Genomic DNA, 27,263 nt, shown 5'->3' with positions numbered 1-27,263 from the left:
AGATTAGACATGCTTTTTTCAAGAAAAGAATCATTGATGATCATTTACTGAGTCTGAAATTGTAATTAATGAATTGACATATTCACAAAATAGTGGAATCATGCTTAGGAATTTCCATATCTCTGTTCAGCCATTTCATTACAGTCTGCAACAGTTACTATGGATCCCCTCAAGTGAAAGTCAAAGTCATCGCTTTGACGATGATACTCTTGAGACCTTCCCTGTCCTTGTCCAACTGAACTAGTTTGCTATTGCTAAGAACACTCACAGACTTTAAGAAAACAACCAACCACAAGTTGCCTTGAAAAATTTTACTTAATTACTACCTTCAATTAGCTTCCCATTCATCTTTAGGTTATTCACTTAAGGTGCTTTATAAATGTTTGCCATGAATTTATGAAAAACAGTCTGAACAGCAAAAAAAAAAAAAAAAAAAAAAAAAGTTAAAACAGAGCATAAATCACTATCATTTGAGTTACAACAAAGGACATATTCAAGGCACCGTAGGGTAGTTCAAAACTTGCAATAGAGTATATAGCCAACAAAAAAAAAAAACACTTTTTACTATTAAATAACTTTATTTTTCAAAAAAATATTCCATCAGATGCAAAACATAAAACATACACATGTAAAATGATGCCACTAAAATTAACAGTGACATTGCAAATTACTCACAATGAACAATGTATAAAATATTTAACAATATATAAAATATTTATGAATGGCAGTTAAAATTACAAAATAAAATAAAAGCTACAAAATATGGCACCATCAAGTTTGAAGCGTTATGTTAGGTAACTGTTATACCATTCATTCACTCATGGCTGTATAATTTTCACTAAAGAGATTACAATGACTTCACAGAAATATGCTTTACTGTTTTGTCCTAATGGTGTGAGCTGTCACTCTATCAACACCATTTCACTTTACTTCCCTGCTACACAACTGCAACATCAATGTAGTCATGCACTAATTTCAACTGAAGTCTACTTCTCTATGAATCTCAAAAATAAGCAAAAGAATATTACAAGAAACACTGTTCTTTGGGGACACCATAACATTGAAGCATTACGACAAATCTTTTACAACAAAGACATACAAGAAAAGTTTAGCACAAATAAATAACACATCATCATAATCAGGTCCACAAATCAGATATGAAAGAAATGTATGCAAACAAATGTTTGTTAAATTTGGATTGCATAGCCTTAGAAGCAATATAGACTGAGTAATTGTACAGCAGAAGCACAGGGTATACAAAAAAAATCTGGTTTTATCATCACATCATCACTACCAACTAAACATTCATGGGTAGCAGTAAAAAAAAAAAAAAAAAATCTGTATAAGAAAATAATATGCCCTACTTAAAAAGCTCAGTCTTGGAGATAATAGTATTAAAATTCTTCTTATTACAGTACCAAGGACTTCCAAAGCTGAAACAGCATTCTGAGTGAAGTCTGTGGTGTCATTTAATTTTCACTTATAATATGCAATGTATGTTCACTGAAACAACTTTAATTGTGTCAGCTTATTAGTGACAGACTAACAGTGAGAATTTCAGCCACATTCAGTCACAAAACTTTTGTATTAGAGATATCTGGTAGCAATATTATATATTTCACTTTGCACATATGAAGATCAACATGACCTTTCCAAGATTTTATGAATACTCAGTCTTTACTCATGCCCTTTTCATTGTAAAGTTTCTTAATCTGAATGTCCCCAATGTGACCATTATTAATAATATTAAAACACAGTTCTGTAAACATTACTTTTATAGTTTCAGTCCCTCTCTTTTCTCCTCATGCAGTAATAATGTTAAACTCCCTGCTAAGAGACCGATCATGTTTAATAATTCTAAACTTTATATTTAACTGAGCTGACCAACTACAATTTTGAAATGTGTTGTATAGAAATGAAATGAAGCAAGGTTTGTCAGCAAAAGAAAAATGTGAATTTTTAATATCTCTACAGTTCAGTATATTTTATTAGAATTAGTAAAGGAGAGTGATGACACAAGAGTCTTTCAACAGAGCTATGCATTAATTTTATGATAAAAAAATCTGTAACCTGTGAAGTGTGAGTGTGAGTGTGTGTGTGTGTGTGTGTGTGTGTGTGTGTGTGTGTGTGTGTGTGTGGACAGACAAACCATACATTTTTGTAAACAACAGTGTAGCTGGTCAGTAGTGATATAATGAAAATTTTATTCCTTACATAAATGTTGAGTTCTGACTATATGAAAACTGTAAAATGACAGGATACTATCTTTCTATAATGGAACTTGTTTACAGCTCTTCTCCTGTAACATGATAATGCTTCTCTGGTTCCTTCACTACTGCAGAATCCTCTGTGTCACTAATATAGCCTTCTTCACCAGTGTAGTGTGTTGGGTAGACAAGCAGAGGCTCAGCTGAAAATGCTATCAGGTTTCGATTTGGGAAGTATTCCTTCCATGTATCACTGAGAAATGGAGAACATCAGTTGTTATAGTTATGACTCTGGCTTAAATATCATCTACAAAATGAAATTCTGCTTAAGTAAAATGCATAATTCTAGAGATATTTTTTAATATGGTAAATCAGAGTAACTGATGTTAAACAATTCAAGAGCCTTTAAGCTATATTATATTATAAGAAAATCCTCATATGCCAAACCATACTAATTTTAATTGTCATTAATAAACAAATTTACAGCAGAAAAATCTTAAGATATTCTATGTAAAGAGACATTAAAGCATATTCACACTGTAACTAAATGGATCAGGGATCCCTTATTACACATGATACTGCTGACTATTCTACAGAGACACAAATGAAAGTGTTACACCAAACTGATACTTCAAAGAAACATCCTGGTAGATTAAAACTGTGCTGGGCCAGGGCTTGACTCTGGGACCTTTGCCTTTCATGGGCATGAGCTCTACTGACTGAGCTGTCCAGCTTGACTCATGACCCACCCTCAAAGCTTTATTTACACCAATAACTCTTCTTCTACCAACCAAAATTCACAAATCTTGTGAGAAAGGATATTGCAGAGAAATGGTTTAGCCACAGTCTAGGACCATGCAGAGAGAACATTCATTCCGATACCTCAGTATATCAATGCCTGTGGAATATGTCGCTTAAAATCCATTCTCACACAAGCTTGTTTTCTGTACTTTGATAATACAAAAATCCAATTCTATACAATGACTATTTAGTGTGTGTATAATTACTGTAACTTTTTAGCTAGATACAACAATACAGCACACCCAGTGTGCTGTCTCTCAACTACTCACTCTACTGAATTTAAGGCTGGTGCTCAGTGGTGGGAAGCCAGGTCATTCCTAGTGAGCTCTGTGGGCCAGACACTGACGGCATTATCAGTTCATTAAGTCCTACTTACAAACCATTGCACCTGCAGGATCTTTGACACCTGTTATCCCTTTGGAAACTGCTGCTATGTGGAACAGCCAATTCTGTCATCAGAGCCCACAAAGATATGGCTTGTTCTGCAGTGTGGGCTTGTGGACACATTAATATTGGGCTGTCACAAAGTTGCGCTTTTAAACTTTTGATTCCGACTAATTCAATGACAGTGACTTTAACTCTGGTTGTTCAGAGTTGGATCTTATTTCGATTAAGTGTATATTGTCTCTGTTTGCAGACACCAAGACTAAATAGTGAATTTATAATTGTGCTATTAACTTTAAAACATTTACAATGAATCCAGAACTTGAACTTTCTGTTTATCAGTTTTGACAATATTCCAGTTGATCATTGATTGCCATTCTTGTTGAGACTTGAGCTAGTAAGGAAATTTTGATTTGCATGTAAATCAAACTCCCGGAAGGGGATTTGAGTTTTGGTCCAGTGCATATTATTGCCTCCAAACTGAGAAGTGTACTTTTTATGTGTTTATGAATAATCCAATGAAATTGTGTTGCATTGTTTATATGAATATCTGTGCACCATCAGTGACATATCACAGAAGAAGTGCACATACAAGTCATTGCCATCATTCCGGCTTCAAGAAGGTTGAATCATTGGCACAAGAGACATGTAAGCAACACACTGACAGACTGCACAGACAATGGGCTGTAGTGTAACAACTGCAAAGGAGTCATGATGAGATGACCATTAAAAGATCACAGGACTGTCACACTGTCTCTGACAAATAGACAGGTGACAACAGCTGAAATCCAGGCAGAGGTTGGAGATATTGTCACCATAAACCATGGGGAACAGATTACTGGAAGATGGGTTAAGATTTAGCATGCTTCGTTTACTGCTAACATCATACCACAGAGAACAGACTTGCGTGGTGTGGATCAAAAGTTGACTGGGTCATCAAGTGGCATTATGTGGTCCTCAGCAATGAGTCTTGCTTTAACTTCGGGTGGTCAGATTAATGCTGATGTGTCCATAAATGATGTGGTGAAAGATCACAGGAAAGAGCAATTCTTTAGATCCGTGTCTCCAACCACTGGGACCATTGTGAGTAGTTATTTGTTATGACAACAGGAACAATCTGGTAATTGCTGAAGGGAATCTGAATGTTTGCCAGTATTTTGCAAGAATAGAAAACCCTTTTGTCACACCCTTCATTACCAGGGCACCAAATAGTATATTCCAACAGTGTAAGGGAAGATCCCAAACTGCAATCCACATCACAGATGCCTTGAGGGATGTACGGACCACTAACTGGTATTCCCATTTCCCTGATTTCTCATCTATAGAGCATGTCTGGGATGCAATGGGGAACACGTGTTTTCATATGAGCCTCCAACCAGCATTCTTCATGTGTTTCAGGCATTGTAAGAAATTCTTTACGATGACATTCAGTAGTGTGCTTCCATGCCACAATGAACAGAAGAGAGCACATATACCCATGGAGGTTATGCCTCAAAATGGTTTTCAAAATGGGCATAAATTCTGAATGGAACAAAAGTTAAGGCATTTAATATCTATAATGTGGCGAATATCTTTAAACTTTGATACATGTTGTTTTGGGTTTCGTGGTGTAACACAGTTTCTGTCAGTGTAGTATAAATTAATCACCCCTAACATACATACACACACATGCGAGTAGGCAACTCTGTAACACACTTGTGATTCCAGTCACTTGTCTACTTGTGCCTTGACACTTTATGGGTTGTATCATTACACATTCATTACTAAAATTCTCAGTAAAGGTGGGTGGGTGACAACAAGGGTTTTGTCGAACTGGGGGGTCTTAGTTTTATTCATGCATGAATGCATGATCACGCCACAGGAGGACGTCAAACAGGAGGGCAGAGAAGGGATAAGCACCATTTGCTGCTTCGGATCACGTTCAAATTTCTTCGAACCGTTTTTAAAGGTCCCTAGTGATTCCAACTGTACACGAGAGTAAACATTGCGGTCGCACTGGATTTCCAAAGGGGTCGATCACGTGTAATGGGGATGCAACCCCATTATGTCCTTAGAGAAGGACTGAAACGTCCAAGGGTATCAGCAGTGTCAAAGGTTGTCAAGAACGTCTTCCCGTTGCTAATCGCACTGTGAACTATCGTTTTCGATCGCGAAATGTGTGGGCATCAACACTCAAGGGAAAGGGGTGGTTTCATTACCACCCTTTATGCGACCATCTCAGGCCTTTTCGTGCCAATTCTGAACGATGGTGTGTCTGCAATGCTTTTCCCGGCCACTCACAAGAAAACCACGCGATTTCAAAGCTGGACATCGAAATTCTGATCTCCATCACAGAGGTTTTTTTTTTTAAAAAAAAAAGGGATGAAATGTGGGTAAGAGACGTTGTGCCTACCTTCCCATCGTGTGACACATTCTCGATGGCATTGGGCAGGATTATGGTGAAATTTGGTGCCAATGTGACATCATTAACTCATATTACGGGGGTTCGAAAAGTGGTCCTTTAATTCTGTTAAATTCTCTCTTTCCTATGTGAGTTGGTTTATAGAAAGCCTGGCTTACTATATGACAAACAATTTATAGGAAGCCTGCCAACACAGATACGTATTTAGACATCACTTCACACCATCAACCAGTCGAGAAGCAAGTAATCTAAAGACTCTGTCTTGTCATAACTTCCTCATCGGTAACGATAAAAGCTTGGGATTGGAGCAGGACGTGTTACGAGACATGTTGATGATCAATATACACTATGTGATCAAAAGTATCCGCGCACCCGCCAAAACATACGTTTACCATATTAGGTGCATTGTGCTGCCACCTACTGCCAGCTACTCCATATCAGCGACCTCAGTGGTCATTAGACATTGTGAGAGAACAGAATGGGGCGCTCTGAGGAACTCACGGACTTCGAACGTGGTCAGGTTATTGGGTGTCAATTGTGTCATACGTCTGCACGCGAGATTTCCACACTCCTAAACATCCCTTGGTCCACTATTTCAGATGTGATATTGTAGTGGAAACGTGAAGGGACACGTACAGCACAAAACCATACAGGGTGACGTGGTCTGTTGACTGATGGAGACCGACGACGGTTGAAGAGGGTCGTAAAGTGTAATAGGCAGCCATCTATCAAGACCATCACATAGGAATTCGAACTGCATCAGGATCCACTGCAAGTACTATGGCAGTTAGGCGGGAGGTGAGAAAACTTGGAATTCATGGTCGAGCGGCTGCTCATAAGCCACACATCATGGCGGTAAATGTCAAACGACGCCTCGTTTGGTGTAAGGATCGCAAACATTGGACTACAGAACAGTGGAGAAACGTTGTGTGGACTGACGAATCACGGTACACAATATGGCGATCCGATGGCAGGGTGTGGGTGTGGCGAATGCCCGATGAACGTCATCTGCCAGCGTGTGTAGTGGCAAAAGTAAAATTCGGAGGTGGTGGTGTTATGTTGTGGTCGTGTTTTACATGGAGGGGGCTTGCACCCCTTGTTGTTTTGCGTGGCACTATCACAGCACAGGCCTACATTGGTGTTTTAAGCACCATCTTGCTTCCCACTGTTGAAGACCAATTTGGGGATGGAGATTGCATCTTTCAACACGATCGAGCACCTGTTCATAATGCATGACCTGTGGCGGAGTGGTTTCACGACGAACTTCCCTGTAATCGACTGGCCTGCAAAGACTGGCCTGAACCCTATAGAACACCTTTGGTATGTTCTGGAACACCGACTTCGTGTCAGCTCTCACCGACTGACATCGATACTTCTTCTAGCTGTAGCACTCCATGAAGAATGGGCTGCCATTCCCCAAGAAGCTTCCAGCACCTGATTGATCGTATGCCTGCGAGAGTGAAAGCTCTCATCAAGGCTAAGGATGGGTCAACACCATATTGAATTCTTGCATTACCGATGGAGGGCGCCACGAACTTCTAAGTCATTTTCAGCCAGGTGTCCAGATACATTTGATCACATAGTGCCCCCAGAAAAATTTGTGTTTACAGTACCGACAAGATACGGAAACCAACTCCTTATCTTGTATGATCACATTGCAGTAGTATCATAACTGAAGGCACAAGTAAAAATCCCGTGAAAAATTGATAATAAAACTTCATTTTCAGCCACAAGACTTTTGCCGGCTTACAACTGACGCACTTAATCACAACCAAACTAAAGTGACTATGAAGTGACGTACAGCAGTGCGACATCACTAATGGTTATTATGTCTGTGTTTATACATTGTCTGTATCTCCACAACGCAATATCCTTCAGATATGCATGCATGTCTGACGGCATGTACACTGTCCGTGACGATTGCAGCCGTGGTAAACATTACGAAATAGTTTCTCATGAATGCGCGTCTGAAGGAAAAGACTATCATTGCTGACTACTGTTGTGGTAAACATAGCTAAATAATTTCAGATTCTGCGATTATGCATTAATGTAAGCTATTTGCGACATATAAAAACTTATGCCGGACCCGAACTTGAACCCTAATTTCCCGCTTATCGCGTGCAGTCGCCTTAATTACTTCGGCTATCAAAGCATACCTCTACGACCGATCCAAACTTCCACATGCGACGTGGTAACAACCCTTATGCTCGCTAAACTCCCTCTGCCGGAAACACGAATTGCACGACCATAAGGTCCAAAATGCCTCTGAGCACTATGCGACTTAACTTCGGAGGTATCACGCCTAGAACTTAGAACTAATTAAACCTAACTAACCTAAGGACATCACACACATCCATGCCCGAGACAGGATTCGAACGTGCGACCATAGCGGTCGCTCGGCTCCATACTGTAGCGCCTAGAACCGCACGGCCACTCCGGCCGGCCCGAGCATAAGCGTTGTGACTGGGTGACATACGGAAGTTTGGATCGGTCCTGGGGGCGTGCTCTGATATCCGAAGTAATTAAGGCGATCGCTCGCGATAAGCGGGCAATCCGTGTTAGAGTCCCGGTCCGGCACAAATTTTCTTACGTCACAAACAGATGGCGTCAATGCATGGTCGCAGAATTCGGAAATTATTTCGTAATGGTAGGGGGAAAGTGTATACAGGATGGTCCATTGATCATGACCGGGCCAAATATCTCACGAAATAAGCGTCAAACGAAAAAACTACAAAGAACGAAACTTGTCTAACCTGAAGGGGGAAACCAGATGGCACTATGGTTGGCGCGCTAGATGGCGCTGCCATAGGTCAAAGGGATATCAACTGGTTTTTTTTTTTTTAAATAGGGGCCCCCATTTTTTATTACATATTCGTGTAGTACGTAAAGAATAGTCACAAACATATGGCTCACAATTTTAGATGAACAGTTGGTAGCAGGTAGGTATTTTAAATTAAAATGCAGAACGTAGGTACAGTCATGCCCAAAAGTATCCGAATGACCTGAATTGCATTTCGCCTGATTCACATGCAACCCACATAACGCAGCTGTCTAGCAGGTCCTCTAATCGCTCCTCGGTACAGTCATTTGACTATTGAAAATGGTTCCAACAAGTCACCACTAGAAAACATTGCTCTGTATCGCAATAACTCAAGATTTAAAATTATACCACGATGCTACAAATATCAGGGAACACCGTATCACAGATAAGACTCCTTAAGGCTTGTAAGCTCACCTTTATTACAATAAATAATATACCTGAAATGTTACCACTCTCATTATTACGTCAGATAGGGAATGCACGTAAGTTCGTCGTATTCATGATTTCCTCTTCAAAGTGTGCTCCCTGCCGCCGTTGGATAAGCAGCTGCAGCAGCAAGTCGTATACTCTTAGCTCTTTTATTTGTTACATAGTTTAATTCTTAATTTCTTTGCGTGTTTTTGGTATTTGAATTGTTTAATTCATAAATTTCGGTCGTATTATAGTATTTGAGAGTTGAAGCATCGCGTTTTAGTACCTGAATAGTGTAAAATCGCGTAGTCTCCTTCCGCCGCCGAGCAGTGTGTCAGCAGTGCGCAAGTTGCAGCATTACTGCATTTACTAGGCAATCTTGTATTTTAATAACAGTTTAAATTTTGTGTCGAATTGTTTGTGCTCTCTGTAGATTAGTTCAGACGTTCTTTGCACAACAGTTTTTAGCATGGATAGGGACTGCAACTGCTGTGTTCGGACGCAGGCTGAGTTGGCATCCCTTCGCTCCCAGTTTCAGGCAGTGTTGGCTTCGGTCACACAGCTTGAGCCTGTTGCCAATGAGCATCACTGTGAGGGTCCGGGTGGGGGTTTGTCGGGGACGGCCAGCTCGTCCCACGCATCCCCCGATAGGACTACGACTGTGGCTGCCCGGGATACTGCCCACATTGAGGCTGATCCCTCACCTGTGGTAGAGTGGGAGGTCGTCTCGAGGTGTGGCAGGGGGCGAAAGACATTCCGGAGGGCTGAACGGAAGGCCTCTCCAGTTTGTCTGACGAACCGGTTTCAGGCTCTGTCTCAGGCTGATACTGATCTTCGGCCGGACATGGCTGCTTCTCCTGTTCCAGAGGTTGCCCCTCAGTCTGCAAGATTCGGGCGGTCGCAGAGGGTGGGCTTACTGGTAGTTGGGAGCTTCAACGTCAGGCGCGTAATGGGGACCCTTAGGGATATGGCAGCAAGAGAGGGGAAGAAAACCAATGTGCACTCCGTGTGCATACCGGGGGGAGTCTTTCCAGATGTGGCCGCGCGGGATTAGCCGAGCGGTCTCAGGCGCTGCAGTCTTGGACTGTGCGGCTGGTCCCGGCGGAGGTTCGAGTCCTCCCTCGGGCATGGGTATGTGTGTTTGTCCTTAGGATAATTTAGGTTAAGTAGTGTGTAAGCTTAGGGACTGATGACCTTAGCAGTTAAGTCCCATAAGATTTCACACACATTTGAACATTTTTGAACATCTTTCCAGATGTGGAAAGGGTCATTCCGGATGCCATGAAGGGTACATGGTGCACCCATCTGCAGGTGGTTGCTCATGTCGGCACCAATGATGTGTGTCGCTATGGATCGGAGGAAATCCTCTCTGGCTTCCGGCGGCTAACTGATTTGGTGAAGACTGCCAGTCTCGCTAGCTGGATGAAAGAAGAGCTCACCATCTGCAGCATCGTCGACAGGACTGACTGCGGACCTTTGGTGCAGAGCCGAGTGGTGGGTCTGAATCAGAGGCTGAGACGGTTCTGTGACTGTGTGGGCTGCAGATTCCTCGACTTGCGCCATAGGGTGGTGGGGTTTCGGGTTCTGCTGGATAGGTCAGGAGTCCACTACACGCAGCAAGCGGCTACACGGGTAGCAGGGGTTGTGTGGCGTGGACTGGGCTGTTTTTTAGGTTAGATGGCCTCGGGCAAGTACAGAAAGGGGAGCAACCTCAAAGGGTGCAGGGCAGAGTCAGCACATGCGGGGGCCAAACAGCAATCGGTATTGTAATTGTAAACTGTCGATGCTGCATTGGTAAAGTACCGGAACTTCAAGCGCTGATAGAAAGCACCGAAGCTGAAATCGTTATAGGTACAGAAAGCTGGCTGAAGCCAGAGATAAATTCTGTCGAAATTTTTACAAAGGCACAGACGGTGTTTAGAAAGGATAGATTGCATGCAACTGGTGGTGGCGTGTTTGTCATTGTTAGTAGTCGTTTATCCTGTAGCGAAGTAGAAGTGAATAGTTCCTGTGAATTATTATGGGTTGAGGTTACACTCAACAACCGAGCTAGGTTAATAGTTGGCTTCTTTTACCGCCCTCCCGACTCAGCAGCATTAGTGGCAGAACAACTGAGAGAAAATTTGGAATACATTTCACATAAATTTCCTCAGCATGTTATAGTCTTAGGTGGAGATTTAAATTTACCAGATATAGACTGGGACACTCAGATGTTTAGGGTGGGTGGTAGGGACAGAGCATCAAGTGACGTTATACTGAGTGCACTATCCGAAAATTACCTCGAGCAATTAAACAGAGAACCGACTCGTGGAGATAACATCTTGAACCTACTGATAACAAACAGACCCGAACTTTTCGACTCTGTATGTACAGAACAGGGAATCAGTGATCATAAGGCCGTTGCAGCATCCCTGAATATGGAAGTTAATAGGAATATAAAAAAGGGAGGAAGGTTGATCTGTTTAGCAAGAGTAATAGAAGGCAGATTTCAGACTACCTAACAGATCAAAACGATAATTTCTGTTCCGCCACTGACAATGTTGAGTGTTTATGGAAAAAGTTCAAGGCAATCGCAAAATGCGTTTTAGACAGGTACGTCCCGACTAAAACTGTGAGGGACGGGAAAAACCCACCGTGGTTCAACAAGAAAGTTAGGAAACTACTGCGAAAGCAAAGAGAGATTCACTCAAAGTGTAAACGCAGCCAAAACCTCTTAGACAAACAGAATCGAAACGATGTCAAAGTTAGCGTAAGGAGGGCTATGCGTGAAGCGTTCAGTGAATTCGAAAGTAAAATTCTTTGTACCGACTTGACAGAAAATCCTAGGAAGTTCTGGTCTTATGTTAAATCAGTAAGTGGCTCGAAACAGCATATCCAGACACTCCGGGATGATGATGGAATTGAAACAGAGGATGACACGCGTAAAGCTGAAATACTAAACACCTTTTTCCAAAGCTGTTTCACAGAGGAAGACCGCACTGCAGTTCCGTCCCTAAATCCTCGCACAAATGAAAAAATGGCTGACATCGAAATAAGTGTCCAAGGGATAGAAAAGCAACTGGAATCACTCAACAGAGGAAAGTCCACTGGACCTGACGGGATACCAATGCGATTCTACACAGAGTACGCGAAAGAACTTGCCCCCCTTCTAACAGCCGTGTACCGCAAGTCTCTGGAGGAACGGAAGGTTCCAAATGATTGGAAAAGAGCACAGGTAGTCCCAGTCTTCAAGAAGGGTCATCGAGCAGATGCGCAAAACTATAGACCTATATCTCTGGCGTCGATCTGTTGTAGAATTTTAGAACATGTTTTTTGCTCGAGTATCATGTCGTTTTTGGAAACCCAGAATCTACTCTTGTAAGAATCAACATGGATTCCGGAAACAGCGATCGTGTGAGACCCAACTCGCTTTATTTGTTCATGAGACCCAGAAAATATTAGATACAGGCTCCCAGGAAGATGCCATTTTCCTTGACTTCCGGAAGGCGTTCGATACAGTTCCGCACTGTCGCCTGATAAACAAAGTAAGAGCCTACGGAATATCAGACCAGCTGTGTGGCTGGATTGAAGAGTTTTTAGCAAACAGAACACAGCATGTTGTTATCAATGGAGAGACGTCTACAGACGTTAAAGTAACCTCTGGCGTGCCACAGGGGAGTGTTATGGGACCATTGCTTTTCACAATATATATAAATGACCTAGTAGATAGTGTCGGAAGTTCCATGCGGCTTTTCGCGGATGATGCTATAGTATACAGAGAAGTTGCAGCATTAGAAAATTGCAGCGAAATGCAGGAAGATCTGCAGCGGATAGGCACTTGGTGCAGGGAGTGGCAACTGACCCTTAACACAGACAAATGTAATGTATTGCGAATACATAGAAAGAAGGATCTTTTATTGTATGATTATATGATAGCGGAACAAACACTGGTAGCAGTTACTTCTGTAAAATATCTGGGAGTATGCGTGCGGAACGATTTGAAGTGGAGTGATCATGTAAAATTAATTGTTGGTAAGGCTGGTACCAGGTTGAGATTCATTGGGAGAGTCCTTAGAAAATGTAGTCCAACAACAAAAGAGGTGGCTTACAAAACAATCGTTCGACCTATACTTGAGTATGCTCATCAGTGTGGGATCCGTAGCAGATCGGGTTGACGGAGGAGATAGAGAAGATCCAAAGAACAGCGGCGCGTTTCGTCACAGGGTTATTTGGTAACCGTGATAGCGTTACGGAGATGTTTAGCAAACTCAAGTGGCAGACTCTGCAAGAGAGGCGCTCTGCATCGCGGTGTAGCTTGCTCGCCAGGTTTCGAGAGGATGCGTTTCTGGATGAGGTATCGAAGTCACCACTAGAAAACATTGCTCTGTATCGCAATAACTCAAGATGTAAAGTAATACCACGATACTACAAATATCAGGGAACACCGTATCACAGATAAGACTCCTTAAGGCTTGTAAGCTCACCTTTATTACAATAAATGAAATACCTGAAATGTTACCACTGTCATAATTACGTCAGATAGGTAATACACGTAGTAAGTTCGTCGTATTCATGATTTCCTATTCAAAGTAGCATACCGTACTTACTATTTAACACAAAATAACATTACAAATTTAAGTTCTTCAAGAGCAGCTAGTTCAGAATATGTATGAACTTCAAATGACACGACGAACTGTCTCGTTCTGCATACGGATTCAAACCCAGGTCATGCAGACTAAGCAAAGATATCGTGATTGACGGAAACTAACAGTCATTCACGACTATGCATACAGAGCGCGATATACTTCGATTTTAGACAGTTTCAGTTGGCAAATATCAACTTTCAATTACATAACGTAAATATTTTTAACGGACAGGAATTCCTAGCCATCATCTATGGTCCCTGTTAACGAACTACGAGAGATGTTAAATATTGCTTCTTCACAAGTAACTTACTTGAAATGCCGTGAGGTAAAGCTTTGTGTTGGACAGGGATTCGAACCCAGAACCTAATCAGATTGTTATCGAAGCACAATCAACTGTGCATATCGGATTTTCTCGGCAGTAGCTAGATGTTTTAACTGAAATGACGAGATGAAACATTAATTTTTTCCTTCCCAGGACTCCAACCCGACACCTATCGCTGTTATATTGTAGAGAAAGCGAACGTTAAATATGGGTTTGTTACACCAGCAGCGACATGTGAGCATGTTTGAACTAGAAATAATATGACGAAGAGTTCAGTGCTGACTGGGAATCGAACCCCACACATATCGTTGTTGAGTACACACAAAGAGACGTCAGCTACTGAATTTTTCTATACCAGCATCCTTGAACTTACAGTGATCTCACAAATAGATCTGTGTCTCACTGTGAGTTAAAAACGTCAGATATCGTTAATGTTGACAACGAATGAAAATACATTAAAAATCAAAATTATTATCCACCAGCAGATAGGTGTTCTCATGCTAGAGCGTGATAATACATAATGAAAACTTTAGTGCTGCGCCAGGATTCGAACCCATTCACGCGCAGTATGTAGAGATGTTGAAGAATCTGCAGTATTGAACAAACAACAAATTGTAGTCGAGCTGTATTGTCACGAAGGCATCAAATTCCGCGTTAAGGGCGGTCTGAGTTGCATTCCCAGCTCAGAACCAATTTTATCGACATACAGAAGCTCAAACAGAAGATGGAATAAGCGTCCTGTGACCCTACATACCGTTCGTTTCGTCACTAGAAATAAATAACTAGTATAATAAAGGTTACTACATGTCGCCACACCTGACTTTATTGTGGTTCAACATAACGTCTACTTGATACAGAAGGAATATCATGATTAATGTGAATTTCGGACCACAATGCCATAATACCTTCTTCACTTGGCGTGGCCAGAACAGAATAGAATCTGTCTCTCCCTATCAAAAATCATCGGCAGAAGTTGGAATCGAACCCAGACCATAAGCATATGAACCTATTATGAATCCAACAGACCACCGAATCCTCTGCTCAAAACGCCACTGCGCCACACTGGATCAGAATTCTGATACACAGGCTCCCTGTAGTTGTTTGCAACATGTTCAGTACATTCATTTACTTGGTTGACCGAATCGCCATGAACTAGCTGCCTCAGTTACCCAGTGCATACATTCGACTCTATTTTGTAATCACCGAAATAAAATCACGTAACTGCCAGCTACACAGAACTGCCAACAGTGTAGGATGCAGAAATTTAAATAGGAAGTGTTCCTTTCCGCTTGAGCTACTCTATTGGGCTGTTTGTTGAAAACGTCGTGCAGTGCAAAAGAAAATCTGTAACTGTCTGTCTCTCAGAAGTCTAGATCAGGTCATATGCATTATCTCAGCGCACTGTGGAATGCGGATATTCTGGAGGACTTTTAACTGACTTCTTGCTGTGCTGTAGCTACGTGTCACCTAGTAGCATAATGGTAAGCGTTTCGCAACGTGTGTAAGATGTCGCGAGTTCGAGTACATTCACTGCTACTTTTTTAAAACGCAATTCTGCTATCTGCTGAAGTTATCGATCTAATGGAACTATGAACATAATTCCCTTCTATTCTCAACCCAAAATCGTCCCATGTGGAAAAAGGACTAATTTCTGCGACATTTTGTTCTTTTCAGGTTTAATAGACGGCCAGGCAGCAGATGCATTTCGAAACTTTTGTATTATGTATGGGGAGAGCGCATAGTGCCGAAATACGCCAGAAAAGTATTTTCTACATTATCTGTCGTGTGGTAGTGGCATTTTATTCTCGTTTGACAGCTTTTACTCAGAAGACGTTTTCTAAATGAATGTAATCAATGAACTGCATGTGCATTGTCGGACTGTTATAAAGAACATCAGAGAATTCGCATATATCATTGAGATTAATTTCTCTCTCATGTTTACTATTCTTTTAGCAACACTAAAAGAAACCTTACGAAAATTGTGTACTGTATTATAAGAAATGAAATAAAACTACCCATGATAACCTTACGACGAAAGTCTGCTTTAATAAAACTGAGTATCTGTCACAAGTGTGCCTCTATTGGCACGAATTAGTAAAACACTACTCACGTATATTTCGATTGAGTCTTGCTTAATTGGTGTGCTGTATCATACTCAAGAGGTATGCATATGTGGCATTTCATAAACAAAGTTGTGTATTCCTCGAAACCCAAAATTTGCATGTCAGCACCGGAAAGAGGTGTTACCTGTAGGGCAGCATTGTAAGTTTTTCACCATTGCATTATGAGCCGAAAGTATTTTCTTGCGATTCCCTAATCGATATTTGATCTGACTGCTTGTAGCTCTTTCACATAAGGGATAAAAACGTTACTGTCAGCGAGACTGGAACCGCTAACCATGACAGACACTTCTTCACAGGTTAGCACATAACCACAGAGCCAGCGAAGAGGTATGTGTTTTGATTTCCTCTTACGAGCCCAATAGTCGCTAGAACTCGTAAACAGTTATTTAAAGGACGAGATTAGTTGTGATTTCCACGTGCAACCACTTTCCTGGGCCGAAAACCGTAAATTTACAATCATTTATTACACTTAAAGCGATAACAACTCAGATTATTCAATGGAAATGACAGGAAAAATCAAGTGAACTTTGAGGCTTAATTCTGTGCACACCAGGAAGTAACTCGTCGATCATAGAGTTGCCAAACATACCTTGCCGTGTTGCCAAATCTCAGTTACAGTGCCAGCAGGAAGAAGACGAACCGACGTGAGCCTACAGTGGGCTGGGAAGTGACCATAGCTGGCATCTCAAAGACGCAGCTGCTATGGCCTAGAATACGTAATGCGTCTGATTCAAATTTCTATAACTAGGTTTAGGGACTGGAGCTTAGTTATTAATAATACTCAGAACTGACTGCAAACTAAGCGTCATAAATCTGTAACTCTCATAGTTGTTTTTATATTTCTTTCATAAGTGTACTCAAAACTAAGAAACTCATTCACGAACGTTTTCAAGACTCACCAATAGTCTAGCACAACAATCAAATAAAAAAAGAGAATGTGTGTGTGTGTGTGAGAGAGAGAGAGAGAGAGAGAGAGAGAGACGGAGAGAGAGATAAAAATAAAAGAAAATGAGAGAGAGTGAAAAACTTTTGTAAAGAAATTGAATCATGGTATGTAAAGAAATCTTTCATTAAAATGACACTTTCCACATCATTACAAAATGTCGTATTCATGATCTATGGAACAAGTATTAATCTAATCTAATCTAATCATGTTGCTAACTAGCCATGAAGAGTCATGAATTACTGAAAGTTTCGCCGATATCAGTAACCAAATCTAAACTTGAAAATAAAAGACGACAGTTTTTGTAATAAACCAGGACTCCTATCAGGACCCTTTCGACCCTGTTAACTAACCACGAAAGATGTCTGATATACCTTCATTCAGAAGTAACAAAGTGGGCATGCATTTAAAAATGAAGCGCATGATGTGAAGTTCTGTGACAGAGATACGAACCAAACACATAATCGGATTGTTAACTAAGTAAAATCAAATGTTACTTCTCGGTTTTTCTTACCAGCTGCTAGGTGTTAGAATCAAAAATAAGGATACAAATATTTGTGCCTGAGTGACAATCGAACTACACACCTACCGTCCTTCTTTATCATGCACGAATATAGCTTAAGTATCAATTGCTTACTCACCAACAGTATGATGTGTGCGTGTTTAACCAGAAATAGCGACATCTATTGCGAATGTTGGTAACACATGAGCAGACATTAAAAATGCGCGTTAATTCTCACTAGCAGGCAGGTGTGTTCGTGATACGGCTTGAAATGAAATTATGAATATTTCTGTTCTGTATCAGGTTTCGGACCCACATACTTACTTTGGAGGAGACCTAGGGATGATTGAAGTCTTGGGAAAAGGAACGAAATAATTGAACTATACTGTTCCAAGAGATTGAGATCCTTGAAAGAAGAGATACGAATTCGAATCACAGTCCAGCACCATATTTTTCAACGACTCTAGTTCAATCAAGTACAAGTAAAATAAGAGCCCTGTTCCTTTAAATGGCTACCGGTTCATCAAATAAAATAAATTTTTCTAATGTAAGTAAGTTCACTGGCGACAGTATTTCTTTTTACCATGACTTTCGCCTATGTCATTTCCCTACGTAAACCGGCTCTGCCCAGTTGGTAATGAAAGAACATGATGTTTAATGCGGATTCTGGATTATAACGTCTTTCTATCGAGTTTCCCGGAGGTAATGTAAATACGTTTGTGCCTCTTAAAAGTAGATGCCTGAACCCACGCATTGCACCTGTGATAGTTCATTCCACCAGACCATTGGGGCCACATTTCCCAGCCCCAGGAGTGTGCTGTAACGGATGATGTGCTTAGCTTACAATGTCAGTCACGGTGGAAAAAATACGACTCTATTAAATGGTTAAGTAGAAGGAAGCTTTTGACGCAGAAATTATACTATTCTCATGTCAACAGGATGGAAGGACTCTTCTAGGCATCATAGCCTCGATGTGAAGCCACTTTGGAATTTTCACTAATTCAGAAAATTTCTTAGTTCGAGAAAATCCACTGTGAAGTGAAGTGTGAAGTTACCCGATAATTCGATTAGTACCGTCATTATTATTATAGTTTTCTTCATGCCGCTGCTGGAACACATTTGCTTGAAGATCATTTAATGCCTTTTGGTCATTACAGTAGTAGCTGCCTAAGAACAGGCTCTTTATCCGTCAACGGAATCCTTTTCATGTTAATATCAAACATCAGCAATCACTCGTAGATTACATTAAAACTAAAGTAACTGATGAAGACGTTACTTGATAACAAAAACGCGCTGCCTTTCTTCATTTACTTGCGACCAGAAGTGGCTGTCGAATACTGCCAAACCAAAAGCCAAGGGATCTTACTGCCTTCCGTTATACGTTTCTGTCAGTTCTTCGACAAGATTTGGTCGACGTGACCTGTTTAAAGTTGTGTATGGCAGAGAATGTTTTAGAATATCAATTGTTTTCCTTTGCAATAAACAGAAAGATTTTCATTCTAAGCTATCCAAGTTCAAAATTTTCGCAATATTAGTTCAAATTTAATATTCGTTTCTATAATGTTGGAAAGTATTTCACAGTTGCAAAACTCGCAACCGACTCATTGACCTTACATTTAGTCGCTGACCATAAATTTTAGCTCAGAATGACCTCAGTTTAAGTAACCTAATGTAGCGAAGACTGTTTGCCAGTACTCTTCCTCACCGGAAAATACGCAGTTCACTCATTGGGCTCCATAAATACACTGTAACAGCAATTTGTGTGTGTAGGCGATGCATACGGATTGTAGAATTTAGTGGTGCTCTCTCTTCCACTTCTGTATACAATATGCCTGACCTAAACGGGCCCTTTATCATTACAGGCCCTGGGCAGTGTCACATCATACTGACGACAGTAATGTTCTTATAATGACAACCTCACTGTTCGTTTTACCTGATTTTGTAATCATTTAAATAAAACATCATGACCTTACAGTGGGAGACATTTCGTCACCCTTTGGTATGGTGCTTCGACGACCAATCCACCGGTCATGAAATATGTATTCAATACCGCTTCAAACGCACGCAAGCTATGTGCCGTACGTCCATCATGTTGGAAGTACATCGCCATTATGTCATGCAGTGAAACATCTTGTGGTGACATCGGTAGAACATTACGAAGGAAATCAGCATACATTGCACCATTTAGATTGCCATCGATAAAATGAGGGCCAATTGTCCTCCCTCCCATAATGCCGCACCACACATTAATCCGCCAAGGTCGCTGATGTTGCACTTGTCGCAGCCATCGTGAATTTCCGTTGTTGGTGAATGACACTTTGTCTCTAAATAGAACGCGTGAAAAAAATCTGTCATCGTCCCGTAATTTCTCTTGTGTCCAGTGGCAAAACTGCACACGACGTTCAAAGTCGTCGCCATGCAATTCCTGGTGAATATAAATATGGTACGGGTGCAATCGATGTTGATGTAGCATTCTCAACACCGACGTTTTTGAGATTCCCGATTCTCGCGCAGTTTGTCTGCTTCTGATGTGCGGATTAGCCGCGACAGCAGCTAAAACACCTACTTGGGCATCATCATTTGTTGCAGGTCGTGGTTGACGTTTCACATGTGGCTGAGCACTTCGTGTTTCCTTAAATAACGAAACTATCCGGCGAACGATCCGGACACTTGGATGATGTCGTCCAGGATACCGAGCAGCATAGATAACACACGCCCGTTGGGCATTTTGATCACAATAGCCATACATCAACACGATATCGACCTTTTCCGCAACTGGTAAACGGTCGACTTTAACACGGGTAATGTATCACGAAGCAAATACCGTCTGCACTGGCGGAATGTTTCGTGATACCACGTACTTACATGTTTGTGACTATTACAGCGCCATCTATCACAAAGCGAAAAAAGTGGTTCAACTAAAACATTCATATTTCTTTACGTGCTACACGAATATGTAATTAAAAAGGGGGGTTCCTATTAAAAAAAAAAACGCAGTTGATATCCGTTTGACCTATGGCACCGCCATCTAGCGGGCCAACCATAGCGCCATCTGGTGTCCCCCTTCAAGCTAGACAAGTTTCGTTCTTAGTATTTTTTTTCTTTTGACGCTTATTTCGTGAGATATTTGGCCCTGTCACTATTAATGGACCACCCTGTATAGTCGAAACTGTGGCGACGGTAAAATGTCGTTTTAAAATGAGCACCAATGCCATATAAAGTGTAGCGGAATACGAGAGAAACAGTTGCTAGCCAGAAAACACATTTTAACAACACACAAGTCCTAGGTAAAGAAAGAGATTCTGGAAGTTGAGATCTCTAAGGGTGAGCGTCAATTTAGGAGGAATGACGGCTATCAAGTTTACGTGGCTTCCCCATCAAAGAAGTAACTACCCAACCATATAGGAACTAGAAGAATATAAACAATAATTAGGAAACTAGTACGACAGCACGGAGGCAACAATAATTTGGTACTACACCCTATCTATTTTATTACGTCTACCCAATGATGACGATCCACCAGTGAGAGGTTGGAACTTTATTTTACAGCGCCATCTCTTCGGAAAAATGCGAGAAAATATCATTTTTATAAATGAACGCGACGCCAGTTTTCGATACCGTTCCGTCAGCCGGGAATAACAAACGACTCCTGAACTTTTGGGAGAAGTTTGAAGAGGACTTGGCATCAACGCCCATAAGATCTTATTTTTATTTCTCGCTCTATTTAGTACGGAAATGGCAGAAGAAACTCACTTGGGGTGCTTGTCGAACATGACGGGCAGGTACTCGTCCACGGGCATGAGCTTGTCGAGCGGCTTGGCGTCCACCAGCTTGCGGGCGCCCTGCCGGCTCAGCAGGTACCCCAGCGTCCAGTAGGAGTAGCTGGCCTTCACCAGGTTTTCACTGCCCTCCACAAACGGCTCCTCGGCCTCCTGCATCCTCTTGCGTCCCAGGTATCTGCGCACAAAAACAAAACGTCGTCACCGGCACTTAGCAGCAGACCTTCGTGAGAAATGTAGTTGCTAGGTCGCACTAGTGTAAGTACGACATTTTCGAATGTGTACTTGCTAAACCCCCGACACAACTACAATTTGTATCCCGTCCTTCACTTCGCCTTCACACTGACACTATACATGTCAATTGGAGAGCAAGATACAAATGTTGGGTACAGCTATATAGCTCATGTAACGAATGGGATACTATTAGCGTCCAAGGCAACAAAAAACTGTACCGCATAGTGACGTACGGGATACAAATTGTACATGTGTCGTCTTCTTGTCTCCGTGTAGTTCAATTGAAGTACAGGTTGCAAATGTAACGTACCTCTATTTCCACCTTTTTGTTACCAGTGTACATATATAGAGGTCAACGGAAGTCTGGTATACAGATATTACATACGAAGGTCCTTCTGTCATCAGTAGTACTGATATGTACGTAAGAAAAGACTGTTAGTAATAGCGGAGACGAAATAAAAGACACATCTACAATTTGTATCCCGTGTTCCATTTAGGGTTTACTGAAGCGGAGGATACATCGTTCAAATGAAGAACACGACAATAATGCTAGTGAAAACGAAGAAATTGACTTACGACAAACTCGTATTCCGTACTGTACTTAGGCAACACACTTCGAATGAGCTTTTAATTTGTATCGGGTGTTTCATTTACGGTTTAGTGAAGCAGGCGATACATAGTTCAAGTGAACAACGGTACATCAATGCTAGCTAAAACTAAGAAATCGACGTCCGCTAAACTTGTATCCCGTGCTGCACTTAAGCAATACAGTTCGAAAGAGTTTCGAGATACAACTGACATACACGTAACGTGATGTATTCTTTGCTAGTAATATATGTCATTCATTTCTTTCCATTGTATTGTGCGGAGAAATACTAACAAGGGGAGGCCGCCAATTGTGAAATTCAGATTCGATTCATACTGCGCATAATAAAAGCTCATGGACACAGGTGTAATGTGGCAAAGCACCAAGATGCACTTCTCAGCCGTTATCGAGAAAATCGACAGCTAAGGGAAACCGCTGCGGTGAAATACTCTCTACGATTAATAATTTTCTGCAATCGTCGTGGCGCAGCGGTAAGCGCTCGGATTCGTAATCCGAAGATCGCCGGATCGAATCTCGCGCCGTGCAACTTTTTTTATTATTAGTTTCTTGTAATTCAAATATATATATATATATATATATATATATATATATATATATATAAACTATTAATGAATTGCTTATGCATGTTGGTGAAGGCGGATCGCTCTCAAATGGTACCGCCTCCATTTTTCCGTTTGTTTAACAGGGTGTACCAAAGCTCTCACGTCCGCACTGATTTTTGACGATGTTATAAGTTGCGCTAGGGACCGCATCTACCTTCTTTCGAAGTTAGCAGGCAACTACGCTGTTATGCGGCGGCTCGTTTCGGCCCATTCAACATCTGTCCTTCAAGTGTAACGAGCGAGTGACGGAGTCTATATTTCATACCTGCCACAGCAAATTTGTGTTCGTGGGGTCTCTATTCTAACTGAACGTTTGACTTACGCTATACGTATTCGTTTCGGAATATCGTTTCTACGTCTACCGTTAACTATACGTGGTTAACATTATGAAGGCAATTAATAACATTTGTGAAATACAACTTTGTTTGCGGAAAACATAATAATGTTCGAAGTCGCCAGTTTTTCCACGACAAACGACTTTCAACAACTTATTATATGCATAATTGTTGCAACTGATATATGTGTGTGTGTGTGTGTGTGTGTGTGTGTGTGTGTGTGTGTGCGTGTGTGTGTATACACACACATTTGAATTACAAAAAACAAATACTAAAAAAAAAGAAAAAGGTTGCATGGCGCGAGATTAGATCCAGCGACCTTCGGATTACGAACCCGAGCGCTTACCGCTGCACCACGACGCTGTAGGAAATTATTAATAGTAGAGAGTATATCACAGCAACGGTTTCTTTTAACTGTCGATTTTCTCTACAACGGCTGAGAAGTGCATCTTGGTGCTTTGCCACATTACACCTCTGGCAATGAGCTTTTATTATGCGCAGTACGAATCGAATCTGAATTTCACAATTGGCGGCCTCCCCTTGTAAGATACAAACACGCGATATCGTTAACGTGAAAATACTACTGGCCCTTATATATGTAAAGTACAGCTTTTCTCTCTCGCATTCCTTTGTTTCTGAATCTTCTTATCAGCTCTTTCATCTTTGTAATACATGCTCTCTGGCCAATTCTGACGTCATTGGACAAAGTCGACGGGTTGTATCCCCTGATAAACTTGACCCCCTGCTTCACTAGACCCGAATTATTTCATTTCGTACTACACTGGAAGCGATACGACGGGTCGCTGCATGTTTCAACCTGTACACTGAGCGAGCAGTAAAAACCAAGAAGTAGTTTGGAAACGGAATTAACATTCAACGTTGAACAATAACACTTTAGAAAATGAATTTTTACCATCAGTTGTTTTATTTATTGATTTCGGTTATAGACTATCATCGTTGAATGTCTGTCAACATCGAATTTGAAAAAAAAATTATTTTTTTTGAAAGAATGCAATGTACACGAAAATGACAAAACAAACCAAAAATATGGATCAAATTTACATATGTACACTTACATGGTAAAACACATCAGTTATAAACATGCCCCGATTTCCTTAGAAGCTGATACGAGATCATTGAGATTGTCACAGTGAAACCACCCAAACAACTCCTTGAAATATTAACGAACATATTTCACAAGGACGGGTTACGATAGTTGTTTGGGTGGTTTCACTGTGACAATGGCGGTACAGAAAAACCTCGAGGAGGGGGGGCGGGCGGGGCGCGCTAAATATAAGGGCGAGTTTCCAATGATGGTGTCATCCAGCAATTTGTGTGTGTGTGTGTGTGTGTGTGTGTGTGTGTGTGTGTGTGTAGCTTTTATTGTCCATTCCGTTCCTTTCTAGTGCTTTCTATAGATGGCCTATATCACAACAATGCGTTTTTAGGAATCTTCTCGAAAGTCACTATTACCGGAGATATACGCATCAACCGGAGATATATGCATCAGTAGTTTCCCATACCTAATCCGTATTACATGTTAGGTATGAGAAACTACTGTTACGTTATTAGCAAAAATATGTAATTGCTATGAATTACTATTATTAATACTCCACAATAAACTGATCACTGTCACTCTTGACTAATCTACACACTTGCACTTGCTACAACTAGTACTGTTTACTTATTCATTCTTCAGTCTTAATATTTCTGCTTCTGAATGAAACTAGCTTCCTATTAGGCGAATAGGCCGTAGTTAAAACGCTACGTATCGAAAGTTCTCTGTACAAGAAAACAGTAGAATATTCGCGACTTTTCTCGAACAAATGCCACCAGAGGGGAGGACAACGTATCGATATCACTAGAATGGCCGCGACGTTTCTCGTAGGTATGTGTTAGCTATCTACGTGCCAGACAGAAACGTATAAAATACAATGACACGGACGCGCGTGCTACATAGGAAAGTACAACTACTCGATAACTCGATTCAGCTGACGAAGCAAGCAGGTGGCAATGGCAATGACATTGGCTCCGCGGGAGGGGGGGACCCGCGCGCTCCCCACATGTATCCGCCACGACCTTGATTTCGTACCAGCTTAAAAGGAAAATGGAATATGTTTTTAACTGATCTGTTTTACCTTGCAGTACACATATTTTTGATTAGTTATGTCGTGTACACTGGATTTCTTAAAACATTTCTTCAAATTCGATATCGACATCCATCCATCACCGAAATCGGTAGATGATATATATGTTAAATGAAACAGCTGCCAGTTATAATGCATTTTCTAAAATACTAAACAGCGGTTGGTTTCTCGTTTGATGGAAACATTACAAAATACTTTAAGGTTTGCCTGCTGCATTTGTAATCCTGTCAGAGATGGCAAAGGACTCTGAAGATCCGTATGATCCGACTGATCCGTATGAATAGTGTCTTGAAAAAAGGTTATGAGTGAACAGAAGTAAAATAAGGAGAATGTGATGTAGTTAGTCGAGTTAAAGCAAACGATACTGGAGGATTTAAAATAGGAAATGAGATAGTAACTGTAATAGATGAGTTTTTGCTATTTGGGTAGCAAAATAAATAAGGATGGCCGGAGTAGAGTGTATATAAAATACGGCACGGCAATAGCAACTAAAGTATTTCTGAGAAAAAGTATTTCTGAGAAAAAGTATTTCTTAATACCCAATATCAATGTGCTAGGAAGAGATGTCTGAGCCGGTCGAAGTGGCCGTGCGGTTAAAGGCGCTGCAGTCTGGAACCGCAAGACCGCTACGGTCGCAGGTTCGAATCCTGCCTCGGGCATGGATGTTTGTGATGTCCTTAGGTTAGTTAGGTTTAACTAGTTCTAAGTTCTAAGGGACTAATGACCTCAGCAGTAGAGTCCCATAGTGCTCCGAGCCATTTGAACCATTTTTGACATGTCTGGGATGTGAAGCAAGGTCAATAGAAAGAACTGGCAAGAACAGAATAGAATCGTCTGGAAAGGGTGGTAAAGAAGAATACTAAAAATAAATGAGTTGATGGCATGAATAGTGAAGAGACAAGAAATCGATTTAGGGAGGAAAGAAATTTATGGCACAGAGTGACTAAAAGAAGGGATCCGTGACAGGACACATCCTCAGACATCAAGAAACAGTTAATTTGATAATGGAGTTGAAGTGGAGAGGGTGGGGGCGGAGGTAAAATTATAGAGGGAGATACAATAACTATGTAGAGATGAAATGGCTTGCGTAGAGCAGGCTCATGGAGTTCAGCATCAAACCGTCTTCATATTGAAGACGTCGACAATATATTATCTCGGTGCTGGGTACCAAATTGCATACTGCTGAACACGATCAAAGGAAGGATATAGTAATAACGATGATAATAATAATAATAATAATAATAATAATAATAATAATAATAATAATAATTTTATTATTAATATTCGGCAAAGTACAGCGCAGACTTGGCCGTAGCGATAACCAATTTGGTCACGTGACTAGTTACAGCAACGTTCCAGTTCAAAGTAGTGCGGGCTCTTACATTATCTCAAAGTACGAGAACGGAAAGGAATCACTGAAAATGTGTTCGAGATCGACATCATGTGTACGGAAACACACAGAAATTCTGGATTTTTTTCTGCGACAATGGACACAGATACATTAAAACAGTTTCGTTCAAGGTTTTTCTGGAGGAAAGCCCCCCTCCACTCATTTTAACTTGTAATTCTTCTGAAGCACAAACATCCTCGGCTTGTTTTTGAATGAAAGCAACGGAAGCTCAATAATGGGCCATTTCACCAACAGCCAGTACTACGCCAAGCATAAAAAGATAGCAATGATTTCTTGTTAACATTAAATTATTGACAGTGAGAATACGATCGAGTGACAGTACCTACCAGAAAATGAGACTGAACGTGCAAACAAGATGATAAAAGTATCATAGTTCGATGGCTTGCAAATTATGGCAAGGTCCAAAGCGCACTGGGATTCAAGTTCTGTCTCCACCACACAGAAGAAGCAGTAAAGCGTACGCAATACACATGCGGGTAATCGTGTTGATTTGTTACACGGAAGTTCCTGCACGTTCTTACAAAAAATAAAGCATCTGAATTAAAGGGGCCCGTAGTTTTCTCAAATGAAGCACACAGGCATACATGTCACACTATCATTAAATGTCG

General features: G+C 41.1%; 1 protein-coding gene across 1 annotated transcript in view; it reads right to left on the bottom strand.

Moving 5' to 3' along the window:
• Positions 1-601: 601 nt before the first annotated feature.
• The window catches only part of LOC126481121 (glycosyltransferase 25 family member), an 851,320-nt gene continuing 824,658 nt past the window's right edge, over positions 602-27,263 (bottom strand). Inside the window, exons 9-10 of the mRNA XM_050104655.1 lie at positions 21,294-21,497; positions 602-2,460 (exon numbers count right to left, since the gene is read on the bottom strand). Of these exons, the coding sequence (XP_049960612.1) occupies positions 2,286-2,460; positions 21,294-21,497 (379 nt within the window). The 3' untranslated portion in view covers positions 602-2,285. The remainder of the gene's footprint in view (positions 2,461-21,293; positions 21,498-27,263) is intronic.

The sequence above is a fragment of the Schistocerca serialis genome, chromosome 5, assembly GCF_023864345.2.
Source record: "Schistocerca serialis cubense isolate TAMUIC-IGC-003099 chromosome 5, iqSchSeri2.2, whole genome shotgun sequence".
NCBI classification, from domain to species: domain Eukaryota; kingdom Metazoa; phylum Arthropoda; class Insecta; order Orthoptera; family Acrididae; genus Schistocerca; species Schistocerca serialis.
Note: the sequence above shows the minus strand (reverse complement) of the source record. Positions and strands in the feature narration are given on the sequence as shown.